The sequence below is a fragment of the Manis javanica genome, chromosome 10, assembly GCF_040802235.1.
Source record: "Manis javanica isolate MJ-LG chromosome 10, MJ_LKY, whole genome shotgun sequence".
NCBI lineage: Eukaryota > Metazoa > Chordata > Mammalia > Pholidota > Manidae > Manis > Manis javanica.
In genome coordinates, this window is record NC_133165.1 from 28,134,874 (window position 1) to 28,162,631 (window position 27,758).

General features: G+C 47.6%; 1 protein-coding gene across 11 annotated transcripts in view; it reads left to right on the plus strand.

Annotated features, from left to right (window-relative positions):
* Nucleotides 1–27,758, plus strand: part of SDK1 (sidekick cell adhesion molecule 1) — a 1,045,458-nt gene that overhangs the window by 911,904 nt on the left and 105,796 nt on the right. For all 11 annotated transcript variants that reach the window (XR_012122096.1, XR_012122097.1, XR_012122095.1 and 8 more), the window contains 3 exons: nt 21,930–22,039; nt 23,670–23,820; nt 25,433–25,670. Coding sequence is in view for 7 of the 11 variants with exons in the window: in XM_037008170.2 (XP_036864065.1) it covers nt 21,930–22,039; nt 23,670–23,820; nt 25,433–25,670 (499 nt within the window). In the remaining 4 variants the exon portion in view is untranslated. The remainder of the gene's footprint in view (nt 1–21,929; nt 22,040–23,669; nt 23,821–25,432; nt 25,671–27,758) is intronic.

Genomic DNA, 27,758 nt, shown 5'->3' on the forward strand with positions numbered 1-27,758 from the left:
AATGAACTATCACAAAGAGAAATCAAGAAAGCAGTCCTATTTACAATCACATCAGAAAGAATAAAATACTTAAGAATAAATTTAATCAAGCAGGTGAAACACCTGTATGCTGAAAACTCTTAAGACATTGTTTAAAGAAATTGAAGAAGACACAAAAAAGTGGAAAGCTATTACATACTTATGGATTAGAAAGATTAATATTGTTAAAATATCCATACCTCTCAGAGCAATCTACAGATTCAATACAATCCCTATCAAAATTCCAACGGCATTTTTCACAGAACTAGAACAAATAATTCTAAAATTTGTTTGGGACCACAAAAGACTGAATAGTGCAAACAATCCTGAGAAAAAAGAACAAAAGAAGGTATCACGCTCCCTGATTTCAAACTATACTGCAAAACTATAGTAATCAAAACAGTATTATATTGACATAAAAACAGATACATAGATAAGTAGAACAAGACAGCCCAGAAATAAATCCATGCATATATGGTCAATTAATTTACAACAAAGGGACAAGAATATACAGTGGGGAAAGGACAGTCTCTTCAACAAATGGTGTTGAAAAAACTGGACAGCTACATGCAAATGAATGAAACTAGATCATTGTCTAACACCATATACAAAAATTAATTCAAAATGGATTAAAGACTTGAATGTAAGATCCAAAACAATAAAACTCCAAGAAGAAAACATAAGTGGTCCGCTCCTTGATGTAGTCCTAGTGATTTTTTTTCTTTTTTTTTTTTTGGATCTGACTCCAAAGGCAAAGGAAACAAAAGCAAAAACAAAGTGTACGACATCAAACTAAGAAGCTTCTGCACAGCAAAGGAAACCATCAAGTGAAAAGGCACCCTACTGAATGGGAGAACATATTAAATGATATATCCAAAAAAAGGAGTTACTATCCAAAATATGTAAAGAACTCATACAACTCAATAATAAAGAACGAATTCAATTAAAAATGGGCAGAGGATCTGAACATTTTCCCAAAGAAGACATACAGTTGGCCAACAGACACATGAAAATATGCTCCATATCACTAACCATCAGGGAAATGCAAATCAAAACCATATGAAATATCCCCTTACACCTGTCAGGATGAGTATTATGAGCAAGACAAAAAATAGCAAGTATTGGCAAGAATGTGGGGAAATTGGAACCCTAGTATACTGTCAAAATTGTAAATTGGTACAGCCACTATAGAAATCAGTATGGAGGTTCCTCAAAAAATTAAGAGTAGACCTACTACATGATCCAGCAATTCCACTACTATCTACCCAAAGAAAATTCATAAAGATATCTGTACCCCTACATTCATTGCAGCATTATTTACAGCCAAGGCATAGAAACAACCTAGATATCCATCAGTAGATGAACAGATAAAGAAGATGTGTTACATATAGACAATGGAATATTATTCAACCATTAAAAAAATGAAATCTTGCATTTGTGACAACATGGATGGACCTTAAGGGCATTATGCTAACTGAGTAAGTCAGAGAAAGACAAATATCACATGATTTCACTTAGGTATGTCACCTTTAAAAAACAAAACAAGCAAACCAAACAAAACCCAGACTCATAGATACAGGAACAGATGGTGGTTGCCAGAGCAAGGAGGGTTGTGCGGGTGTGAAACAGGTGATGGGAAGGTACAGACTTCCAGGTATAAAAAATAAGCTACGGGGATGTAATGTCCAGCAGGGGGAATATAGTCAATAGTATTGTGTTAATTTTGTAAGGTGACAGAGGGTAACTAGACTTACTGTGGTGACCATTTCACAATGTATGTAAAAGTCAAATCCCAAATGGTGTGCACCTGAAACTAACATAATATGATAAGTCAATTATACCTTAACAAATTTTTTAAAAGATTACTTTGAATTTATACTTTAAATATTTTTTACACTAAAATTGTGTTTTTTAGAAATATTATCATAATTACTTATTTTCTTTATCCTACTATTGTAAAAGTTTCTGAATTGTAATTTCAATAGTACTACTAACAAAAGACTGCTCATTGCAATTTGAGTATTTTTCCTCAGACTGTGTCATACTGAGCTGTACAGTCAAAAGCTCTAAAGCCTTTTCTCTGCATGGTTGTATCACCAATTTATACAAAATTAGGTTCATTTATTTCAGGGTTTTTGTTTTGTTCTTTTGCTTCAATTTTTAGTGGTTGCTTTCTTTACAAACTATATTACTTTTTAAAAATCATTAAAATATTTTAAATTTAATTCATTTTTGATCATGTAACTCATTTGCATGATCTCAAAGTCACAACTATTTTTTTAAAGGTGTCTATTCAGAGAGGTTTATATTCCTCTTTGTCCCCTTACCTTGTTGCTTTTCTTCCCCACAGAAAAAAAACCCATATTATGTTTTTGGTCTATCCTTTTCTGTCTTGTGCCATAAGCCAAAACACATCCGTGTTCCCCATTTCTTACTCAATGCGGTGGCCGCACCTTGCTTCTTCAGTTGACCAAGTATGCCAAGCATCACTGTGTGTCATGTATGCGGACCTTCCTCCTCCCCATGTACAGGCTCATGATGGTCTTTCCTTGTGCACATGAGCCAGAGCTTGTTTATTTAGCTGGTCCTCTGCTGGTGGACGTCTGGCCTGTGCATTCATATTCTATCACTGCCTCAACAAATGACCAAAACCTCAGGGGCTTCAACAGCACCAGTGTACTATTGTACAGTTCTGTGGCACAGAGGTCCAGCCTGGGCTCCATGGGCCAAAATCATGATCATCAAGGTGTTGGCAGGGTTCCATAACTGTCAGGGCATCTAGAGGAGGATCCGTTTCCTTGCTCCTTCAGGTTTTGTCAGAATGCACTTCCTTGTACTCGCAGAACCAAGCTGGCTGTCACCACCCCCAGCTTAGAGGCCCTCATTTTGCTTAGCCCATGGCCCCCTTCCTCTGCCTTCAGAACCCCCAATGGCGGGGCGAGGCATTTTCAGTCTTTGACTCTGTCCCCTTCCTGACCCACTCTCTGCCTCCCTTTCCACTTTTAAGGACTTGTGTGAATAGATTGGACCCACCCAGGGAATTCCGGATGAGCTCCCTGTTTCAAGACTCTTAACCATAACCACATCTGTAGAGTCTCCTTTCCCACATAAGGGAACACACTCAGGTCCTGGGGATTAGGGTGTGGAAATTTCGGGGGTGGGGAGGTAGCTAAGGCATTATTCTACTACAAGGTTGTTTGCAGCCTTTTGCATAATCATTTTGTATTTTTGTCACTGAATCTTTGGGATAGATTCCTAGGAGTGGGATTGTTTGATCAAACAATGAATATATACGTAAATTTTCTAGGCATTACCAACTCCTGCTACAGGTTGAAATATTTTGCATTCCCACTGGCTATGTATGTAACTTTTTGCCATGCCAAAAAAAAAATTGAAGTCTAATTTAACAATCTTTTCTTGCATGCTTTTGGATTTTGAGTCATAGACAGGTTTTCTTCACTCTCAGGAATTCACCCAATTTTCTAGTACCATTTTTATGGCTTCCTTTTTGCAATTAGCTCTCCATCCAGTTGGAATTTCTCCTTTTATATGGAGTGAGCACATTTTTATCATTTTGCAAATAGTTATGTAATTGTCCCAAAACCATTTATTAAAAAGTCTGTTTTTTTTCTCCTCCTGATTTATAATATTAAATTCCCATATGCACTAGGGTCTATTTCTGAATTTTTTATTCTGTTCTATTAGTCTGGCTATTCATATAGTAATTATACGCTGTATAATTACAAAGGCTTTTAAAATATGTTTTAATATATGGTAAGATCTCCACAGATCCCCACAATCCATGTGAACATGCATGTGTGCGCGTGCACACACACACACACACACACACACACACACTGCTTGACTTTAGGATTTTTTTGGTTTCTCTTGTTGAGGTCTCATGCTATTGAGTCTCTATCCAGCAACAGGCTACGTGTTTCCATTTGTTTAAGTCTCCTTTTGTCAGTTGTTTTCTTGGCAAAAGTACAGAGCTGTCGATAGCTACCTTCACTCTGCTCCCCAACAGGTAGGAAGAGTGAGGGTTGATCAGTGTACCCCCAAAACTGCAACAGAAAGTGTGGGCTTCCCATGGGGCAGACCTGGAGCCCCCTTTCTCTGCTCCCTCTCTCCTAGTTCTGCTGTCTTGCACAGGTTTCTCAACTTCGTTGTGAGCCTTAATTTCCTCATTTGCAAAACAGGGTCAACAGTACCACTGCTATGAGGATTAATGAATGTGTGTGAAACTTTAATTACATTTTCTGGCTTTTTTGATGGCATATAGGGTCACAGTTGATTTTTTAATGTTTTCCTTTATTTAATGAAATCTTATGTGTTCCAAGTGCTTTTACCAATACTAACTCATTTAATACTTATAATGATTCTGCAGGGTGGACACATTGCCCATTCTTATGGGTGAGACACCCAGGGACTGACTTATTGTCCTGGGATTAAGCCGCAGAGCCACTCAGATGCGAGCAATCTGGCTCCAGGATTTGTTCACACGTGTGACTGGCACAGGGCCACCACTCAGCCTAGCATGAGCGGGACTAGCCAGAAACCTTGAGAACCCTCTTGTTGGCTTGTTATTCTACTCTGGTTTTCCATAAAGTAGTCACGTCATCTATTAACAGTGACGGTTTTGTGTCTTCCTTTAAAAATCTTTATATCCTGTGTTTCTAATTCATTTATTCCATGATATTAATGGAAGGGCTAGACCCTTCCGTATCATATTAAATTGGAGTGGTGATAGAAGGACAATCTTTCTTTTATTACTAACTTGGAAGAAATTATTTTAAGGTTTTATCATCAAACCTATGACATTTACAACATTTATGGTAGGGTTTGTTTTCTTCCCTGTAGCTAGCTGATATTGGGTTAAGGCAATTCTTTTCTAATCCTGGTTTGCTAGCAGTTTTGTTTTGTTTTGTTAGGATTTTTAAAAACTATAAGTTTAACTTTATCAAACTATAGAGTTGTTCATGTTTTTTCTTCTTTTGTCTGTTGGTGAGATGGCTTAGGTGTTGGTATTCTAATGTTTAACAGTTCCAGTGTCCCTGGGGTAAACACAGTTTGAGCATGCTGTTTATTTGGTTTGGGGTTTGGAGTTAAGATTTTTGTATCCATGTTTATAAATGAACTTGACCTTTTCTGGTTATTGGTTTGGCTTTTATGATCAGTATTCTATGTTCTCACCAGTTTTCATAGACAAAGATCTGATTGCACTTGAGGCAGCATGAGAGGCAGGCCTTCAGGCCCCCAGCCTTGCTGGCACAGACCACAAACCTCATGATGTCTTCCTAACGCACTCAGCGCTTCTCAATCCTGGCTGTACTTTAGCGAGCAGGGAGATTTTTAAACACACCAACACCCAGACCCCTCCTCAAATCAGTTAACCTGAATCTCCAGGACATTGTCATGTGTATACCTGACTTCCCAGATGACAGCATGGATTAAAAAACTGCCATTTCTGCTATGCTTGTCCCACCTCGGGGGCCTGGGTGCCAGATCTCAAAGAGGATATGTCAGGATCCAGCCTCTCCCCAGCTCTCTACCCAGGGGCTTAAAGGCTTCAGTTCCCCAGGGGAGAATGACCTGGTAGCCTCAGTGCCTTCCCCAGTGGCCATGCTCCCCCGAGTTTGTTCTGGGGTGTCCAGTGCAGTGAAGGTCCACAGCACAGAGCCCAAGGGTGAGTGTCACAAACTCCCCCATGTGTGGCTCCAGGACTTCTGAGCTGGTGGCTAACTCAGCCATGGTTTAAACTTTCACCTGGAATTTGAGATGTCCCTAAGGTTCGTTTTTACCTTTCACGTTGAAAATATTTCAGAACTACAGAAAAGTTGCCAGAATAGTGTGAAGAACTCCCTTCACCCAAAGACATCATACAAGTCGTGTCAGTTGTCCCAACATGTCCTTGGTAGGAAAGGATCTAGGCTGGAATCACATGTTGCACTTGGCTGCCTGGTCTCCAGTCTCCTTCAGCCTGGGCGAGGCCCTTGGCCCTTCCTTCATTTTCACAACCTTGGCAGTTTTGAAGATTACAGACCATTCATTTCCTAGACTATCCCTCAGTTTGGATTTCTAAATTTCTTCACAATTAGACCCAGGTTATATGATTTTGGTCAGAATGCCACAGAAGTGATGCTGGATTCTTCCTACCGCCTCTGGTTGGGTTTAGTGTGATGTGGATTTGTCCCGTTATTGGTGGAGTTAATTTTGCTCACATGGTTAGAACAGTGTGTGCCAGATTTCTCTACCATGAAATTCCTTTCCTCCCCTTCACAATTAGTAAGTTCTGTGGGGAGCACTTGAGATTATGTGAAAATCTCATTCCTCTTCCCACTCACATCCGCTTGTCCTGCCACCCACTGATATTTCTTGCCTAAATTAAATAATACAATGATGGCACCAAATAGTGATCTTTATAATTCAATCATTTTTTCTACACATATTGATTAGACTTTTACTGTAAAAAAAAGCTGTCTCTTCTCATTTATTTATTAATTTATTTGTTTTTATCAATGCAGACTCATAGATCCCTATTTTATATAACATATTGTAATCCATTGCTATCATTATTAATTTTCATGCTCAAACTCTCCTACATTTGGCCCATGGGAGCCCCATCCAGCTAACTTCTGTGTCCTCTTGATGTGTCCCCTTCATGTGTCCTCATTACTCTGAGCACTTCCTTACTTTCTGGCACAAGATGTTCCTGGCTCATCTTATTCTTTCCTCTTCATTCCCAGCCACTTCCCAAGGAAACTCGGATCTCGGATGCTTTCAGTGGAGAGTGTGGCATTAGAAACCAATATCTGGGTACTAGAGGTGCCCATTGCCACTGGGGTGTCATTGTTCAGGCCTTCTCAGTGACACCTGGAAAATACATGTTCCTACACACACACATCTGCACCTAGGTCTATTTCTGTATCTACCTACATACACTGAAAAGCATTAATTCAACCACCAGCTCCAAGTCCAACTCAGTCACATTTATTTATTCAAGCTACCCCCTTTCCACATTTATACCAGCCCTTCTTTAGCTCCCAGTGTCCTCAGTCTATTTATTTATTTGCTGGCTCCCCCTGTGTGTGGCCAGTGTCTCAACCTAGTGAGCTGCCACCCTGCTTGGGCACCTTTGTCCTGACCCCAGACTGGGATCCTTTGTACCATGCTCCAGGAAGGAGGATGAAGGCCTGAAAATTTTTAACATAAGTTATCAAACTCTAAAGTTAATCACCATCTCTGTCTTCTTCCCAGTGGTACAGGATTCTAAAATTCCTTAATTCCAATCAAGCCATGCTTGTTATTATATCCAGTATTTCAATTCCACCCTGTTTCTCCATGTCCCCAAAGGTTGTGATTCTTACTATTTCTCATTAGATAGTGCGTGCTTAGGCTTCACAGTGGGCTCAGATGCAGCTTCACTTCCCACTTATGTCGGCTTCTAGCTGCATACTCTGCTCCCCTGAGCCCTGAGCTGTGCCTCTAAGAAGACATCTGTGATCCTGTCCAGCACTGCTCCAGCTTTGGGGGTGGAGGCCTTCCAGGTTATCTAGTCTGCTGTGTTGCCAGAACTGGAAGTCCCTTAGTGATATTCTTTCTAAGGTATTTTAAAATTAATTCAGCAAGTCTAAAAATCTCTGGTAGTGGCGCAGAAGGCAGAAACTTCAAAACCAAAATGGAATTTTTCCCTCTGAAGCCTATTGCCCGAACCATTTTCCTTGCACTGGTCCTGGAAAGTAAACATTCCTCGATGAAAAGAGACTTAGTTCCAAGCCCCAGAAGGTAAGGATTATGGACTTCTCCTGGGTTCTTTAGGAAATAGAAATGGCCAAAAGGAGACAAGAAGATAAAGGCTGGACATGTCATCGCTTGGAGCATCCACCCCAGACTGCCATGCCCTTCTCCAGGGACTCCTTGGGCCTCATGAAAGAGGTGCCCTGTTCCTCAAACAGCCTTACTGACTCCATCCACAGACTGCTACCAGATTTGTATTGAACTAACCCATTCTCTTTGGCTCCAGGAAGTTGGACTGGTTCCCAGTCATACTCTAAGTTATCCCAAGAAAATCTTATGATGATGTGGCAAAGGTTAGCATGAACATCCATTTTTTGGCCAAAGCAATCCTGCTTATTTGCTACCTGTTCCTACTAATCTTGAAAGCATATCACAGCAGGGTTTGCCTTTCAAAGTCAATGCACGGGTGTCTCTTTAAATGCCTTGGGAGGTGTTTCTCTGCTAGGCCAGTGTTCAGTTTCCTACAAACCCACAGCGGGAGAAACTAGGACCCAGCCCACCATCTCTAATACCCACACAGCCCCGTCCAGGGAGGAACAGACCTGTAGCCACTCTTCTCACTCAGTGCCAGGATCTGGCTCCAAGACCTTTTAGAAAACTCCATCCCACTACTGGCCTGTGCTGCCTCCCGGCCTCCCCACATTCTGTGGATCATCTGCTGACTCATCCCCCAGGAAAGACCATAGACAGGCTCCCCAAGGACACATAGTGTGCAGAAAGAAACCTTCGCAATGTGAAGACGAATAGTGTGGGCTTTGGGATCAGAGAGACTGGGCCTTGAACCCCAGCCCTGCCACTTCCTCACCAGGTGGCCTTAGCAAGTCACCTAACTCAGGCTCTTCGGCCATAAAGCAGGAGCAGTGTTGCCCGTCTTCAGGCTAGAAAATTAGAACCTTTTGTTACCCTTACTTATCAAAGATGTAGTGCCTCTTTCTACTGGCTCGCTCGAGATACCTTACAAGGTAAATCTCCTCTGAGACATCTGCCAGCCTGCTGGGCAGTGGTGGCCACACCCCCAGGCCCTTGTCCTGCTGCCCAGGTATGCTAAGTCCTCTTCCAGGGAGCCTCACTTAGCTCACCAGCTACTTCCCTGAGCGTGTCTGGGTGGATTCCCAGGTCCAGGCAGGCTCCAACTTCCCTAAAATTGGAACAGTGCCCTTGAGTCTGTAGCTGGTATAGGTGGAGCCTTCTGGAACATTCTGCACCTGATTCCCTATGAATGGATGCATGCAAACCCAGGCTATCCTTGATATGGTGAGACTTCAGGTCCCCTCACCAGTCTCTCGTCCCCAAAGGAGTTGTTGCTCCTGTCTTTCATTGGATGTGGCTAGAATGTGGAGAGGGGTCAGACTCAGGAGCACCCAGCCCAGCAAGAACTCAGCCACCGAACGGTCACTCACTGAGGAAGGAGGGACCGAATCTGCTCAGGCACTTGGAGGCCAGGCAGGAGGGACATCTGGCTCCATCCTCAGGAGCCTCGAGTGCTAGCCCAGGCAGAGGAAGCCGGTGCCTTCCAGGCACAGGGATTTGAATCCCACCAGAAATCCTCTGTGGCAGGACAGTGTTTACTTGGCTTCCTTTTGATCAACTTCCCAACCAAAACTCCTCTGCAGAAAGTTTCCTCTAAATTCTGACCCTTTTTGAAGGTTGTATTACCTGTAGTTACTGTCAGTGAATTACGGGATGGAATATCCTGATATTAGAGGAGCCTGTGGAAAGGCCTTGTAATAAGCTGATGCTCTGATGTGGGTTAAAATTTTTAAAAGCAGCTTTTATAGGTATTTCTGGTTCAGTAATGCTTTACTTAATTAGTAACCTTTGACTGCAGAGTGAGCAAAACATCTCTTTCCACATTTTTATGGGCACCATGAAAGGGGAGAATGCAAATGTGCTGTTTCCATTGCTGCTCCTATAAGCCTGCTCGGCTGCTCTGCAAACCCCTGCCGTCTGCAGCCATTCACTGTGCTCTAGTAGCCAAAATAACATCTAGTCTTCTCAAAAGGCTGCTCTGAGCAGAGCTTCCTGTAATGAGGATGCTAGTGGTAACACTTTGGGTACAGATAAAACTGTTTCCATTCCAAAAATGGAAATGGAATAAAAAGAGCCCACTTAGTGCTTATTTGCTCATAATAGTAGCCATTTTCTTAAAAGGATCTGTTTTAGAGAGTGTTATGAGCTAATAAAATAAAGTATAAGGGCTGGTCTCTCGGTAACTAAAGAGTAGTGGGAGGGAGCTCTCAGTGCCTGGGAGCCCCATGTGAGGTGCTTGCAGATGCCCGAGGGGGCCAGTCAGTGTCCATGGTGATGGTGTCCCTCAAAGAAGTCAGAGGTGTAGAACAACATTCTCTCCCACGGGCTCTTCCCACCAAGGGCCTGGACCGCACAGGCTGAGGAGTGGAAGGCGCAGGCTTTGTTTCATTTTCCTCGTTGCTGATGTCCTCCCCATGACCTTCCGGGTCCCTAACATGCCTTGACCCAAGGCCTCTCCCAATAAGTTTCTCAGAAGCAAGTTCAAGGGAAAATATTGTCCAGATGAGCCATCTATTCTCCCTTGCGGCAAGTCAGAGCCCGTACAGTCAGGTGTTTCCCTCTGCCTGAGCTGCCAGGCTTTTAAGGCCAGATGCGCTGGCTGAGAACTCTGGGTGGTAGCTCCTCTCTGCTCCCTTTGGCTGGGTTTGCCTCTCTGCCACGCCTTCATCACCCACTCACAGAGTGTGGAGTGCTCGCAGTGTCCCAGTCCTGAGCTAAACCCTGGGGCCTCCAGGAGAAGTAAAAGTCCTGCCTGTGGCAACTAGGAAAAAAAAAACTTGAGAAGCAGCAAGGTATCAGGACGTCACAGTACACACCCACCTTGGAGCAAGAGGCAGAAGGCTGGGGGCTTCAGGGAGGCGGCATTTATGAAGGCCTTCCTTATGAAAGTAGGAGGGAGTACATATAAACTTCTCCTGGAGTGTTGCTCTAAATTGTCTGCTCTTCTGTGTATTTTTTTTTTCTCTTTCAGAGTCCATAAAAATGTTAAAGAGCAAATTGGAAAGTGCTGATGCTTAGAAATAGCTAAAGTTCCTTGGAATAAGATACTCAGATCCCCAGCTTTGCCCAGGATCAATGCAGGATGGGACCAGCTGGGACCTGGAGGATCTCTATGGCCACAGGCGGGGCAGGGAAGGCACGAGGGGGCCTAGCAAAGCACAGCACCAGAGCGGAGCATTAGCTGTTGGTGGTGACCCGCTCTAAGCAAACATCTGCTCAGGGGCAGCAGGTTCCAGCAGCACAGGCTGGTTCACACAGGGGGACGACAGGGACTGGGAGCCAGGAGCATAGAACAAGTAATGTCACCTCTCCTAGCCTCGAGTTCCTCATAATAGCATTGTGACATTAGCTTGCACATAGTAAACACTTAATAAATGGACCCTCATAATAAAAATAAGAAAGCCAAGGCAAATATTTGGCCTCAGAGAAATCTCCTGAGATAGTATGGGCACTCCACACATGGTTAGTGGATGAAGGCGTGGAATGGAAGCTAACCTAGCCATTCCCAGGGAGGCTTGCAGAGAGTGCAAGCCTAAGCCCTGGAAAATACCTGGAAAGTCCTTTAGGCCAGGCCCAGGTTGCAAGCCAGTGTCTAGGCCCAGGGCCCAGGCAAGGTCAGCTTCCTGCTGAAGCTCAGGACTGTGGTCAGAGAGCCAAGGTGGGCTGAGTCTCCCGTGGAATACTTGGGAAGAGGCCCAAGCACCGGGGTCCAGAAGCCTGCCTGGACTTGAGCACCCAGAGCGTCAGCTGAAAGTCAAGCTGCTGGTACTTAGAATTCATGCACATGGATCCAAAAATCCCACAGCTTGAAAATGTGAAGTCCAGCTGCTCCTGGTCTCCTTTTCCCGGAAGAATTTAATGACAGAATGGCAAGGGGGCTCCCCAACCAACCCTCTGGGTACCCAGGCTTTACCTGTCCAGGAAGGCAAGGGCCAGCGCATCGCCGCAGAGGGACTGGCTGTTCCTGCCCCAGCCCCACAGCAGCCAGCACAGATGTGGCAATAGAGCCTGGGCAGCCAGTTCTAATGAGGATTCACCTCGTTTGTGAAGGAGATGGCTCCTGTAGAGCCTAGGGACTCGCTCGCTGCTCTGTTATGTCACAGAAATGTGCTTGATTTGATTTGTTCTGTGGTCACAAAGAGTCCTCCATGCACGTAAGCCTGCTGAGTGCAGGGACCTTGTCCATCTAGTTCCTGGCTCTCACCGCAGACCTGTAGGGTCTGGTACCCAGAGGAAAGGTGCCTGTAGAGGGAAGGATGGCTCACAGCAGCTGGACAGGAGCCCCCACCAACTGCAGGGAGGTCCCATCCTCTCAATGTGACTGTCCAGCTGCCTACCTGTTACCTCTGATGGTAAAAGACATTCTAGTAGTTCTGTCCCTGCAGGGTCACAGGCCAGGTGGTTTTATCTCATCACTTGGTGATCTGGATTGGGGATTTCTAATCACTAATGGTATCTCCTCCTTCCTTTATTGTGATGGATGTGAGTGCTGTTTGTGGCCCTTTTCTTTAGTTTCTGTCAGCAACTCCGACTGTAGTTGAATTTCTTGCTCATAATAGGAGGAAAAGGAGTGACATTATTTCTGAATAGCCTGCTAAGTATGCACAGGAGGGCCGTCCAGCTCTGATGGCCCCTTCAGTAGTGACACGGTCAGCTGTGTTAATTTGCCGAGCGGGGCTGCATCTTCCTTCTGGGATAACGCCTCTGCCTGAGCGTTCAGGCTGCAGTGGTGGGTGACGATGATATACATACTCGGATCTTTCAGGATGTTTATTTTTTGTCTGAATTTCTGTAATAGCAGCCTTGCCATGACTTCTCTCTCATTTCCTGGCCAGCATGGGATGTCTGCACGTGTAGGCAGTTTGGAGTGGCCTTTCTGTTCATTAGTCTATCACATCCTTTTAGGCCCTATTATGGGACTTTAAAAGCTACCCCAGAAGAAGGAAATGCTGCAGGCTAAGTGACATCTCAAGTAGGATGGAGGGAAGCATTTTACTACAAATGCCATTTTTAAGAAGTGGAGGTCAGCCTATACATAAATCACAACTGCCAAACCTAATGAAATTGTACAGGAATAACATTCTCCCTTCTTTCTGAGGCCCACGCAAGATCTTTCATCCTAATTCTCTTGTTGGGTTTTTTAATTTGCCTATCTGGTTCATTTTTCCAGTCATTAGGTTTTATATTTGTTCTATCCAGTCATCCGTTCATCCAGCAAATATTTATTAAGCACCTACTGTTTTATAGGTTTCAGGTCTCATGCTCCATGCCAGGTGACATAGATGGAAATCCTTCCTCCCTACCTCCAGAAACTCACAGTTTGAGGGAACGTGGGAGGGACAGTGGAGCTGTAATCTGACTGATACAAAAGGGACCTGTGAGAATTGTCATAAATCACAGAAGGTAAAATGGGAACTGGGCCTTGAAGGGTCCAGGCATTTTGACAAGAGAAGGACGTTCCAAGCAGAGAGAATATGAAAGGCTTCACTTAGGAAATGGCTTGGCACCTATTGTTTTAAAATGTAAATCTTATTTTTATTCAGGTACAATGAGGCTAAGAGATCAGGAGATGACTCACTGAGAAGATAGTTTCTTCCTCACAGATCCCAAGAGGAGGGGGCACGCCAGCCACGCCTGGACCCTTGCAGGCAGCATGGGGTGGGTCAGCAGCACAGCCAGGGGCCAAGGGCGAGAGGTCAGCGTGGCTCCCCCAGAAGCCACAGGCCAGCAGGGCGAGCAGGCTCAGGACGGGCTCCTCTGCGTCCCTCCAGCCCTGGGCTCTGGGCAGAGGCGCTGTCCCCGGTCAGCTGGTACCTGCCCTGGGGACTGGGCCCGAGTGTGAGGCCCCAGAGAGGAGGGGTGGGCCAGCTGGTTTGCACATAAAAGGTGTGTTCACAGGGGAGTGTCTCTTATCTCTAGAGCACAGCTAACCTGGGCAGGCTGCAGGGTCAGCAGGGCCCCAGATGTCAGGGCATCGAGCACAGAGACTAGAAAGGTGGCTAATGCACACATGCGGAAGGTGATGGCTACGCAGCAGGTGTGTGCTCAGGATGTGAGGGGCATGACACCAGAGGGGGAGCTGGAGCTGTGTTCGCGGCCTGAAAGGCCTGTGACTGTGAGAAGCTGCATGTCCTGGGCTCCACACAGGTACCATATGCCAGGGTGTCCTGGCATATCACATGCCTCACCTCATGGGGTCTCCTGATGACCGTTTGGGGCCATCGTTGCTGCCCTTGCTATATAAGCACAAGCTGAGGTGCCAGCATGGCACAGTAGGCTGCAGGCCAGCCCTCAGCCCCCAACACTCTCCCCTCACCCCTCAGGCTGTGAGGGATGGAGGAGGGGTCAGTGCAGGGCTCAGTGCACCGGGCTCCAGCATAGGACGGCCATGGCCTCCCCAGGAAGCCTCTTCATGAAAGGGGAGGGCCTCGTGGACAACCTGGCTCCTGGTGGATATTCCAGGGTAGGGGCCATATTTTGGGAATGGTGCCTGAGGAGGAAAACCTAGGGAGCATGGGACTGAGACCAAAAAGGCTGAGGCCTTGCAGGATCATGGGCAGCCTGAACCGCAGCTGACTTCAGAGTCCACCCACACCGAACCTCCCGTGTTTTAAAGCCTGTGCTTTGGGGATATAATCAGGCTGCACCATGTAGGGGCTGACAGCGGAACAGAGTCGTCCTTGGAGGCAACATCAAGGGGTACCAGTAGGCTAGTGGCTTAAACTGCTCACCAGGGAAGCTGACTCACCAGGCCCTGGCTAGGCAACCCAGCAGCCCTGACACTGATTCGTTTTTAAGGTAGAGAGGCTGTTGTGAGTGATTGCATTCTTTTTTTTTTTTAATTCACATAGCTAAACTATCAAAATAGTTCAAGCAACAGGTCAGGAGCTTCTCAGCCAGGACTCCATCATTCAAATCAAGGAAGGTGAGCGGCTGGGGATCCCCCAGCACTGGGCTAAGCAGAGGGGAGGATACCGGGAAATGGCTCTGTGGTTTCCACCCTCGATGACAGGAAGGCCTGTGTGTCATGACCATAGATATGGCATCCAAAGCGTGTACTCACATACAGCGAGGAAGATAGTGGAGTTCAAGGCCTATCAGGTTAGAGGAGCTAGCTCGGACACACCTAGAGCTTGGAAACGCCCACCTGGTTGTCAGTAGGAAGGAAGGCCAGGCACTAGGGTCTGAGCTGTCCTTGTGGAGGGACACCAAACACCTGGAGGAAGATCACTGCTAAGGGAGAGAGGAGGGCAGGACAGACCTAGGAGGCATCATCTCCGGGTGATGGGGTCAAAGGAGGAGCCAGAGAAGAGAAGCTGGAAATCCAGAGGGGTCAAGAGAGGAAAAGACTGAGTTAGAAGGCCCAAACAGTCATTTCAAATCCTCCTGCTTCTGAAGATAGAATAATAACAGTTAATAAAATAAGTAAATGGCCAACTAGCAAGGCCTGAACAGGAGGGAGGGCTAGGGACCTGGCTGCAGCTACATCAAAGCATGACACCTCCTCACAAGCTAAGATGGGTCTGGTGCTGGAAACAGTCCCCTTAGCAGCTCATCCAGGTTGCAGACTGTCGGACTCATTTCAGGAACTGGCCTCGGCCTGGCTCAGGCTGAGCCACTCCCCCTGGGTGTGCTTCACTTGCCAGCAGCACAGGAAGGTGCCCCTCTTGTGCGCCTTTGGCAGGCCCTCCAGCACTGACTCCCCAGGAGGCTCCATTTAGCTGGGCCCCCGGGAACACCCCTCAGAGCAAGAGGATGCTCAGAACTGTGGAAGTTGCTTGATATGCAGTTTTCCTGCTGACACCAGAGTTTCAGCCAAGCAGGGCGCTCTTGGCCTGGCGGGTTTCCAGGGAATGAATTCTCAGATTGTCTTTCTCTCTCCTTAGCTCTGGGTGAGCAGATGCTGTTTCTCCCACCCTCCTCCACCCTGCTCTGTGCCTCCCACCCATAGCTGTGGTTTCCTGTGCTTCCTCCCGGTTTGTAGTTACCTTTGGAGGATCTTAAGGATTGTCCTCTTAAGGAGGATCATTTAGCTCCTGGCTCCAGGGGTCCTGAGCTCATCATGGCCACCATGGTCGCCAGCAGGGGTGCTGGAGGTCCTTCCCCAGCAGGCTGGTGGCCACCTGCCCTCTCAGAGGCCCCGCTGACTGCAGAGGCTTTCCTAAGGCAGCCCACTGAGTCTGATGGAAAGACCCACATGGGTCTGGGCCCCCAGGAATTAAATGAGCATGTGTATTAAAAGGAGCCCAGTCAGCTGGTCAGCTGGTGCCAAACACAGGCCAGCCGTAGAGGCAGGGAAGCCACCAGAGGCCTTCTGGTGGACAGCAGGCAGGGCGGCAACCCTGGGCTCTAGCGGAAAGACGGAGGAAAGAAAAGGAAGGACACAATCCTAATGGGCCTAACAACACCCCCTGCTGAGTGTATTAGAAATTCCCGCTTTTGTAGTAAGTACTGGAAAGTGCTGTTTATTAGCTTTAAAAGAAGGGGGAAAAAAATCCTGTCAAAACTCAGCTTCCCTGTAGAGCTCTGATTTGTCTTATCTTTAGAGTTGTGCTGCACTCTGTCCAGGGCATCATTACTGAGCAGCCAGTTACTTCTGGCATGCTCGGTCATGATGGTCTTGAAATCTAACTAGAGAGCCAGAGGAGCTCAGCACGCATTAAAGACTTCTGTTCTTCACTGAAAAGAATCCTGGTCTCTTTAGATCACAATGTAAAGCTTTTATTATAGAATTTTAAGTTTCTCCCCCAAGAGGTCTATAGGCAAAATTACGTTTTCAGTAATGATTTGCTTTGGGGGATCAATGCAAGACATCCCATTTTCAATACTGATTTTGAAATCATGAACACATTCATTTGTATATCCACTCATGTGTTACACAAAGAAGTTGTGCCACAAGTGTGGGCTGGACCCTGGGGGAGATGCTGAGGGACAATGATGAGTAGGACCCTGGACCTGCCTCAGAACACTCACATGGACAAGAGTGACAGCAGGCACAGTGAGACATGTCGGAAATAAGGCAGAAGGGGCCCTGCATGCACTGAGTGGGAAGCTAGAGCAGAGGTAGCAAGCTTTGTCTGTGAAGGGCTGGTGATAAATCTTTAGGCTTTAGGGCTAGATGGTCCCTGCTACAACTACATGGCTCTGCTATGGGAGCATGAAAGTAGCCACTGACAACATACAAACCAATGAATGTGGCCATGTTCCAATAAAACTTTATTTATAAAAACAGGAGGTGGGCCAGACTTGGCCCATGGGCCAACAGTTGCTGATTCGTACTGAGGCCTTGTTTAATAAGCCTGCCTAAGGCTCATCTGCCTTAAGAACTCTGTGTTTGACTTACTATTCATGATTTGGTCCAGACTCTAAACTTAGATGCAAACATGTAGAAGATTGAAGTTGCAAACCAAAAGGCTCATAACCAGTTTTACTTCTAACTTTGTGATGTTATTGTAGCATTCTCTTTAGTTGACTCCATGTACTTTGGCACTGCTATTCTCCTCTGATCCAGTTTTACCACCCTGCTGCTTCCCTCATTAATGAACAGAATAAACCTCTGACACATATGTATCTGGATGAGTATCCCGTTTTTCAGTGGATGCTTTGACAGATATGAGCTGACTGCATCAGAGGTACGTAGAAGATGTCGTGGATCATGCAATGAGCACATCACATTCTGAGTGCCTGGCTTGGGGAGGAGTGGGCCAAGGTGGTGTGTTCATAGAGGTTTCCCAAAGGCCCAGAAGCTCTCCAGATTCTGAAGGAGTTTGCCAGCTGCACAGAAAAGGAGCAGAAGGGTTGGCACATTTTAGAGGAAAGAGCCTTTGTGAGGTACAGGTGTTTGTGCCTGTGTGATGCCTTCAGGTGATGACAGGCTGGGATTGCAGGAAGAAGCAGCAGGCAGAGCCAAATGGAGCCGTGAGGTGTCCACCTGGGCTTGCTGATAATTTGGCACCCATTCAAAGCAAGCTCTTTGAAGAAGGCACTGGATGGGAGATCAGGGAATGTGACATTGGGTGTCCCAATCCATTTGTCCTGGCCCTACAGTCAACCAGCATCTATTTGAGAATGACAACAGGGCCCTGGAGCTCTAAAATGAAAGACTGTCCTCAGAGGCTCACCAAAGCAGAGAGTTCTCCTTCCTTGGGAAGATTGAGAAGCGACTCCGTCCTCTGACCCTGCCCATTCCCAGGCTCTTTGCCAATGGAGTTGCGGGCCTGCCTCTCAGAGAAACTAGACTAGCATGTTGCTTCTGGAGGCTTATCCCCTCATGCCCTTCTAGCACCCGTGGGCACCTCCTGAAGATCTCTCATCCAGCAGCACCAGAGGGCCTGCCTGTTCTCCAATATTCTTGGTCATGTGGATGGAACAGCCTTGGAAACCCAGGATCAGTGACCACTGCTCACCAGCTGAGGCTGCTGGCTGAGCCCCATCAACCAGCAGCAGCTGGGTGGCCAAGATCATGCCCTGAGCTCTCGAAGCTGAATAGGCTGACAGACTTCCAAGGGGTCAGGATAGCCACCCAGCCCACAGACTACTGCTTCCGGGGCCAGCGAAGCACATGGACACACTGAATCCATACATACAGGCTTCCAGGCCAAGAGACCTGCCACCACCAGGACCCCCTTATTTCCCAGCTTTGTTTATTTCTCTTCCTGGGAACTCACACAAAGCAGCTGAGTTTGGAGGCATGGGGCTGGGCACGCAGAGAGAGCAGTGGCTTTGCAAAGGTATACAGGCCTCCCCAGTCAGGCTGGACACCCAGGTAATAAGCAGGACCCACCATCCACCTGATTCCCTCACTCAAGCACAGATTTGGTGAGGCTGTAAAATAGGAGATTGCAGTGCCCAGAGGGCAGGAGCAGGTGCAGATGGCCCATGCCCTCCTTGGGTGAAGTGAGTAGCGTCCACCCAGTGCAGCTCCTTCTGAGGCATTTAAACATGGATGGGTGAGAAACAGGAGGTCGAATTGACTGCCTAAAAACCAAAATCAGGAAAAAAAGGAGTGGGACAGGGCACCAAGACCCGGGAAACACACACACAGCCGGAGGGACCGGCTGTCTCCTCCCTCTTTTTCTCTCCCTTCCCTCCCTTGTTCCTCTGACTCATCTTCCAGGAATTAGCATAAGTGCTCTGTTTAAAACCACAAGGGCCCATTTCACTGAGCCAGGTTGCCTGGCACCTCAGACTCTGGGCTTCATTCAACACTCAGTACAATTCAAATGAATTCAGTAGCATTTTGACTCTAAGAATTTCCTACATTAACAATTTATAGAATGGTACTAATGAACAGGGAAAATGTGGGGCTCAGGACTCCTCCCTCCAACACCTGGTCTGGGCCCCACCACCACCACCATCACCACCCCCAGCCAGGGGCCTGAGGGGTCTTCCCCAGGAGCTGGAGCACCCCACATGCACCCTCCCTCCCTGCTGCTCTGCCTGGTTTTCCTTCACCTGGAAGCACCACAGGTGTCCTGGGCTGTGGCTGAGCTGCAGCAAATGCTCAGAAAAAAACTCTTTTCCAGCACGGGCTTCTTCTGGTGTAAAGGAATTGACAGCTGCCTTCTTTCAGCTCCCGTACCTTATGGCTCATCTTCCCTTCATTCCAGAGACATCCTCTCTGCTAGGCCCGAAGTGGGCCAGAGCTCCTGAGGGTCCCTCAGTGAGCACCCCCCGAGGTTCCCAAGAAGCATCAGCTACTCGCCTCTATCTGTCCCTGAGGGCCACTTGCCTCTGTTCACCTCTCAGCACAGCATGGCCCCAGGTGTGACCAGAGCTGGTCTCCCTCCTCCTTTTCTGATTCACAAACACAGTGGAGGGAGGTGGCGGTGGCCCTGGGCACCCGGGGCACTAGGCTTGCCTGCTTGCAGAGCTCCTCAGCCCAGATCTGCCCGCATCTGTCCCTCTCCGAGATGGTGCTGCATGGTCTTGATCCTCTCTCCAGCCAAGTCTTGTTCTCTCTGCTTTCATTTGTGTCTGTGAGGTGAGGCTCTGGGGCCTGCAGTGAAGGTCACAGAGCCGAGGACGGAGGAGACGGCCCCTCCCTCTGGCTGTGCGTGTGTTTCCCGGGTCTCAGTGCCCTGTCCCACTGCCTCGCTGCTCTCCTGACTCCTGAGCTACTCATTATCCACTCTGACCTCTGGATCTTTCTCCACCCATTGTTTTGGGCCATTCATACCCATTTATTTTAATGTTTTTTTTAATTAAAGTGAAACTCACATAACAAAGTCAGCCATTCTATAGTGTACAGTTCACAGTTAGCACCTTGTTAGTGATGTGCAACCACCTCTAGTTCCAAAACATGTTCATCCCCCAAATGAGACCCCCTATCCATTAAGCACGCTCCCTCGGTCCTCCCTGCGGCCCCTGGCAGCCTCCAGTCTGCATTCTGTTTTACGCATTTATTCTGTATATTTTACAAAACGGAGTCATACAAGATGTGGTGTTTCATGTCTGGCTACTTTCACTTAGCATCATGTTTTTGAGGTTCACCTACACTGTAGGATGTATCAACACTTCATTCCTTTTCATAGCTAAATGATGGTCTAGCATGTGCACAATGCTTCAGTCTGTTATCCACCCATCATTTGACGGGCACTTGGGCTGCTTTCACCTTTGGTGGTTGTGCATGGAGCTGCTGTGGACATGTGCACATGTGGTTTTCAAGTCTGGGCATAAATACCTGAGAGCGGGATGGCTGGGTCACACGGTCATTCTGTGTTTCACTTTGTGAAGAGCTGCTAAACTGTTCTCATTTTTCTTTTAGAGTATTAGGGCTTTGTGTTTTGCGTTTAGTTTCCTGTAGGAAATGTGCCACCCCATGCTTGTGTCTGCTCACTTCCTCCTCGTCCCCCATGCCCATTTCTCTAGTTTACCAAGGCCATTTCTGGTTCTCATGCCGTCCTCCAATGACCTGGCCACCAGCCCACTTGGTCTCTCTGCAAAGTTAACAGGCTTAAGTGGGTACTGCCACTGAAGTCATTCATGAAGGGTCACACTTGCAGGCAACTGGGCTGACCCACCTCCAATGCCTTGTTTGGCCTGACACTCTGTGTTTGCAGCCCTCTATCTGCATGTGTCCCCTGGGTCCCCCAGAGTCATGCATCCTGCACAGGCCCAGAGTGGGCCCGGATAGGGGAGCAGAAACCTGCCCGGCAGAACTCGTGGGAACTTCTCGGCTGCCGTGAGGCTCCAGTGTCTCCTCCTGCTGCTCTCCTGCTGAGACCTGGCCTTGAGGCTCCAGTGTGAGTGAGAAATGGCTCTGGTCAGTGAGGGTGACCATAGGAGGGTTGGAGCCATGTGAAACATCACCTGAGCTGGACTGCTGGGTGGGAAGTTCACAGAGAGGAAACAAAATCAGTAAGAGACAGCTCACTGAGCAGGACCAGAGACTCGGGTGAGGCGGAAGCAGAAGAGCTTGCAGGGTACCCCAGGGGTTTGCTGATAACCTGGAAAGGGCAAGTGTCCATCTGAAGGAATCAGCTCTTCCCTGAAGCTATTCTTTCACATCTGATGACTGGCCTGCCACCCAGCCCCCCGGACCGGCAAAGCCCTCCTCTGGTGAGGACCTCCTTACGTCAAGGCCAGCAATGTGTCTTTAGTATGTGTTTGGGGCAGAAAGTGGCAGGGTGGGCATGGGGAGAGACTGGGACCCCTGGTCAGCATGTAGTGGAAATGGCTGTGGACACTAAGTATGGACAGCCAGCCGCTTGGGATCCTGGCCATGTCTTCTCTCTCTGGGCTTCTCTGTGAGTCCTCACCTGTCAACCAAGAGGAAGGACAGGGTGGCACATGAGGTCCCCTCTGCCCCCATGGTTCACTAGCCCTTGGAGGTTTGTTCCCAAGGGCTTCACACTCAGGTCCCCACCCTCCAGGGGCCTAGGGCCTGAGCATGGTGGGAATAGCAGGACCCCATGTCTGCAAGGCACAAATTGAGGATGTGTGTGCAAGACAGCTTATCTCCACATGCAGGGGCTGCTGGGCAGCTCGGCCAGCCTGCCACGCACCAGGCAGTTCCGTGTACTGTGTATGGCAGCCTCTGCCCCATGGCCTGTTCTTCCCATCCTAGGATCTTCCTCCCACAGGTTGGAGCCATTGGCGATGAGGAAGACTGGGTCAGCCTCTACGAGGAGGAGAATGAGCCTGATGCCCAGACACTGGAGATCCCAAACCTCACGCCCTACACTCATTACAGGTGAGAGCAGCAGGTGGCCGACTGCATAAAAGGAACTCTGGCATCCCCAGCAGGTGGCTTCAGCCGGCAATCACACAGGCCAGGTGTATTCCTGTAAGTGAGATGTTTCCAAGTGGTGATAAAGATACATGGAGCCTTAGGGCAAGACACAAAGTTATTATTCGAAGGGAGATGGTATCCCCCATCCTAGATTAGCGGACAATGGTCCTCCCATCAAGAGCTGGCAAAACACTAAACAGGAATGGCTCATTATTATATTATGATACAACCAAGAGCAGCAGGCAGAACTCTTAAGCCCTCTTGGGACTGTTAACATGCTGCGTGTAAGCGTGTAAACAAAGCATGGTAGGAATACTCTCCTGCTTCCCCTCCCAGGGCCTGGGAGGGGCTGGTCTCACTAATGAAGCACTTAACATGCCATTTAACCTTTCTTCCTGATCCTGAAACATATTCAAGCAGTAAATCCTTGGCCTTAACAAAGGCTACAGTGATCATGAGCTGTTAGAGGTGCTATAACTTCCCGTAAATAGTTGAAGGAGATGAAATTTCCAGTTATCACCAGATGTTGAGTTTGATAATGTGATTGTTCTGCCAGGACAGATACATTTCATAAGATCAGTGAGTAAAAGACTAAGAATGACTAATTCAGGGAGTAAAAGGTAAAATTACACCTTTGTGAAGAACATTTTTTTCAGTACAACACAATAGGTAGAGTTCTTAAAAACACCTAATGGGAGATGCTATTTAACTTCTATTCATTTTAACATCCTTCCTAAGATCAGAGCAGACAAATCGGGTATCACACACTCCTTTATAGGGAAAAACAAATATTTAACACAAAATGATTTTTTTGTTAGGGATAGGAGAACTACCACATGAAATTAGTATTACAGTTATTTCAAAGATCAGAAACTGGGGTTAGGGATCAGTGTCCCTGTCTTAAATTCATGTAAAGTTAGAAAGCCTCTTTAATATGCACATTTGCTTAGGATATTTTTCTTGTATATAAGTGCAATTCAAATAATTGCACATATAAATAAAGGAGAGAGAGAACTGAAAACATTAACAGCGACTTTAAAGAACATCCAACTCCACCCTCATTTTATAGACCAGGACACGGAGCCAAGTGTGATTTGCAGAAGGTCTCTGGGCCATGGGTTTGGAGCCCCAGAGTGTGGCCTGTGGGCCATCGCTCCTCTTCTGAACCAACAGAGAACCTTGGACTTTCAAAGCTATGTTATGGTGGCAACATTCTGACACTCCAAGTCTTTTAAAAAGCCACTTGAACTCTAATCTCCTGATATGACCCTAAACCTGAATCAGCCAATGGCAACTGAAGACATTTCTGGCCAAGTAACACATCTAATGATGCTGCCGTTGGAAACTGGAAATCATTGAGTTGCAGTGAATTTACTCTTCTATGGAGGCTTTTAGGGAAGGGGCCCTATATGTAACTTGCACTTTTAATGAAACCAGCAGGAAAGAGGGTGCCTTTGGCTGATGGCCTTTGTTACACAGGTAGACACTTAACTGAACCCCTCTGAGGAACAGTCCTGGGTTTTTGTTGCTTTCTCCCTTGTTCCAGTTACGCTTGCTGCAGAGTAACTCTTGCCGATGGTTCTGCCTGTAGATTTCGCGTGAGGCAGGTGAACGTTGTTGGTGCCAGTCCTTTCAGCCAGGCCTCCCGTGTCATCCAGACGCTGCAGGCACCCCCTGATGTGGCTCCAACCAGCATCACCGTCCGAACTGCTAGTGAGACTAGTCTGCGGCTCCGCTGGGTGGTGAGTTCATGGGAAGGTGGCCACAGGGACAGTAGTCTTGAGTACCCAGGGCTCACACATGAACCCAGAGTTCAGTAAGTTCTTAGTCGAGCCTTTTTCCTGCTCAAAGCTAATCTTGTCATTAAACCAAAAAGTACTGCATTTTAACGATTGGTGTTGGGCCTAAGATCAGCCAAGGCTACCTTATCATAGCTTACTCATTGTGATATAGGCTGGACCTGTCAGTCCTTAAACCAGGTCAGCATGGAGCTGTTAGGTGTTGAGTTTATTCTCCTTTGTTCTTGTCCCTGCCACAACAAAGAATTGAAAGGCAGAAACATAGTAGCAGAGTAAAATGAAAGTTTTATTTGAATACACTCCTAGGGAGGATGGGCCAGAGTCAAGGTAGACAAAGGCAGAAAAGAGAAGTTTATTGAACTCCTGCTCAGCATGGGGCATACCTCTTGCCAACTCTTGAAGCCAGGGTCACCTGGAGTCCAGTGTCTCCTTGGATCTGCACAGTGTGGGGACTAATTCTCTCCCACCCCAGGATTTGGGGGAGCCACAGAGCACTGGATAGAGTGAGATTATATTCTGAGAACTTCCCAAAGGCAAAGAAAGGAGATTTTCAGGCAGGCTGCTAAAGAGCATGATTACACAGCTGCAGTTCTGTCCAGGTTACCCAGGTGACAGGAACTTGCAAGCCCAGATCAGAGCTCTCAGCAGCCCCTCCCTACTTATCTGAAGTAGGACAGAGAGAGTGATGCACTTGAAGAAAAGCAAGTGTAGGCAACCTCAGAGAGGAAGCATACTTAAGAGTTTAAAGCCTGGGGTTTTATAGGGCCTTTTGGGGTAGAAGTTAGCATAAGGCATGATGTATACAGGTGATTCATAATTCCTTTGAAGTTTTGTCTTAAAAATAGGGTTATTTAGGTGACTGTTGGTTGGGATCTCAGCATTCTTTGTCTGTGTAAGTTTATTTACATTTCCTAGGTTTGCCTCCTGCCCTGATTACAAAGTTACTTAATTAGGGACTGGAAGAAAAGAAAAAACAGCATATACATTAAATTAAAGAATAAGCTGGGCCTTTTAGCAGGCTAAGTAGACTTTACAATGGCATGATCTAATTGATGCAATGAAGACGTGGTCTGTGCTCAGATACTTTTCTTAATCTGGGGAATATCCAGATATTCCGAGTTACTCCTGGCCTTTGGAGCTTCAACTGACTAGCTCACTAACTCTGAGTACTTTCTGGCTCTCTGGTTATATATATCTGGTTAACTCTTTGAGTCCCTTTTAGTGGGCCTAACTGGCTTTATTCTCTCTGCACCCTGTTCATGTCTGTTTTTCTGCCTAACAGAACCAGTACTCAATATTGGTACAAGAGCCAGCCTGATACTTAATCAGATCATTTCCCCACAAAATTAAGCCAAAATGACATTATGTCCCAACAAAGTTACTGAAGAGATTTCATCTAATTAACAGAAGAAAAGTTCCAAGGAAAAATAGAGGTTCTAAGAATATACCCTCTGAAAATATTTTCCATGGAATTGGCCTCATAAGACAGGTCCATGCTTGGGGACCACAGGTGACAGTTCTGAGAAGGCAGCTCACCACAGATGTTCACTTCCAGCCCCTGCCCGATTCCCAGTACAACGGGAACCCCGAGTCGGTGGGCTACAGGATCAAGTACTGGCGTCCTGACCTCCAGTCTCCAGCACTGGCCCAAGTCATCAACGACCGGCTCGAGAGGGAATTCACCGTTGAGGAGCTGGAGGAGTGGACAGAATATGAGCTACAGATGCAGGCATTCAACGCCATCGGGGCCGGGCCCTGGAGTGAGGTGGTGCGGGGCCGGACGCGGGAGTCAGGTAAGGTGCAGGCTCCTCCGGCCCACAGACTCGGCCCCTCTCCATGTCTCCCTGTGTGGAGCCTGGCTTCCCTGAATCTCGTGCCCCAAGACAGCAGCATCTCCCTGGCTTGTCCCATCAGTGTCTATGTGGACACTCTTCTAACCCAGTCATTGGACCATCCTTTTAATAAATCTTACTGAACCCTCTTGCCATTAATTTGAAATTGATGATGAATTCTACCAGGACCTGGATTCTCATTATTATTTTTTGAATCCGGATTAAATTTCACCATCAATAATGAAAAGCAAGAATGCATAGATTATAAGAACTTCATAATACAGAGACTCAGGACCATCTCTTGACAAGGGAGTGTGTTAAGGTAGTCTCACCTGCACTAACAAATAGCCCCTCAACAGTTCAACTGCACTGACACATAGAAGGTAGTTTCTCACTCACTACAGTCTAAGACGAGGGTCCCCATTCACAGGGTGGCTCTCTTCCAGGAGGTAACTCATGGGCCCAGGCTCTGCTGTCCAGTAGGACTGCACCAGCATCTGCCTCCAGCTACCAGAAGGAAAAGAAAGCAGAGCAGGATGCCTACCACTCACACCTGTCCAGAAGCAGCCCGCAGCCTCCACTCGTATCCCTGGGTCTCAGGGACCACTGCCAGTTGCCAGCAAGGAAGGGAAAGGGTGACACCCAGTTGTCTCTGCTGCAAGTGCAAAGACAAATGAGTCTCCCCATCTTCTAGGCTTTGTGGGGTGACCCATCAACAGTGGTTTGGAGAACTCTTGCTAGCCTGGTTTGCGTTTGCAGAACCACAAGAAGAAGAGGGTGCAAACATTTCTGAAGACTTGCTGTGGCACAGAGCAGTTCTTTCCATCTAGTCTGAATTAGTGAGTTTGCTCCAGAGATGGACTCTTCTCTGCCGAGTCTCCCAGCTCCATGCAGTACGCACAGCGGGGCTAGAAATGCTGCCCGAAGGCATCCCTGACCTGCCCAGCTGGGGAGTGAGAAGGCCGAAAGCTGAACACTGTTGTGGACAGGTCCATTGGTCAGAGAAGAGCGAGCCCCCCAGGGAGGCTGGCCCTGCTATGCATCTCCAGCATCTCCATGCGGTGAGGACACTGCAACTCAGCTGTCCTGGCACCACTGGGACATGGCCGTTTCCTAGGCTGCCTCCCAAGCCCAAGGGTGTCCTCGTTTCCTCAAGGCTCTATGGGGACAATCAGAGAGGTGGCCCTGGAAACCCATGTGGGGCAGGAGGAAGTCGGGAGGTGGCCAGCGCCCCCCAGCAAGTGTTTCCACCCCCAAGTCCTCAAAAATGCCACAACTGCTCCCCCACTCCATCCCTGTGGGAAGACAGTGTGTGAAGAAACAGCAACCTATTGCCGGAATCATTTAAATAACAAAGCTAATTTTTTAAACATGGCAAGCTAGTGTTCTGAGTAGCCTTGACAAGAAATGTCTGCAGGATGCCTGGAAGGTGAAGAGCATGGCGGACTATCAGAGGCAGCATCTAGGGAGCGGAGCCAGGGTGGAGGATGAGGCTGGCACAGGGCCTGCTGCCCCAGGAGGTGGCTTTGGGGACAGCCCCATCAAGATGACAGTGCTGCAGAGGGACAGCGGTTGCCTGGCCAGCCCCCCACTCCCCACATGGCCTGCTGCTTGCTACCCAGAGCCCTCTTAGGAGCTCTAAAGAGGGATGTGACATGAGAAACATAGAGGTGGTGCCAAGGGGGATGTGAAGAGCGCAGGGAAGGTGGGCAGTGAGGCTGCGAGGAGGCTGGAATGAGGAGGTGGGTCCACTGTGGGAAGGACGGAAAGGTCAGGAGCCCTGGGCAGGCTGCACTGGCCCCCCGCTTCCCATCCTATTTCTGTCTGATCCGGTGCCACCAGGACACTGTTGTGTGTGATGGGCTACAGGTGTACAGAGCTGCTGCAGGCCCCTCAGCCCTGGGGGGGCCAGCCGGCAGAAAGGGGCAGGCGTGGGTGCCCAGGACATCCCAGCGTGTCATGCACTGTCGCTCTGTGTTGCTCTGTGTGTCCCGGTGGAGGGCAGATTGGGAAGAGGCAGGTAAAGATTTCTCTTCTCATTCTTCTAGC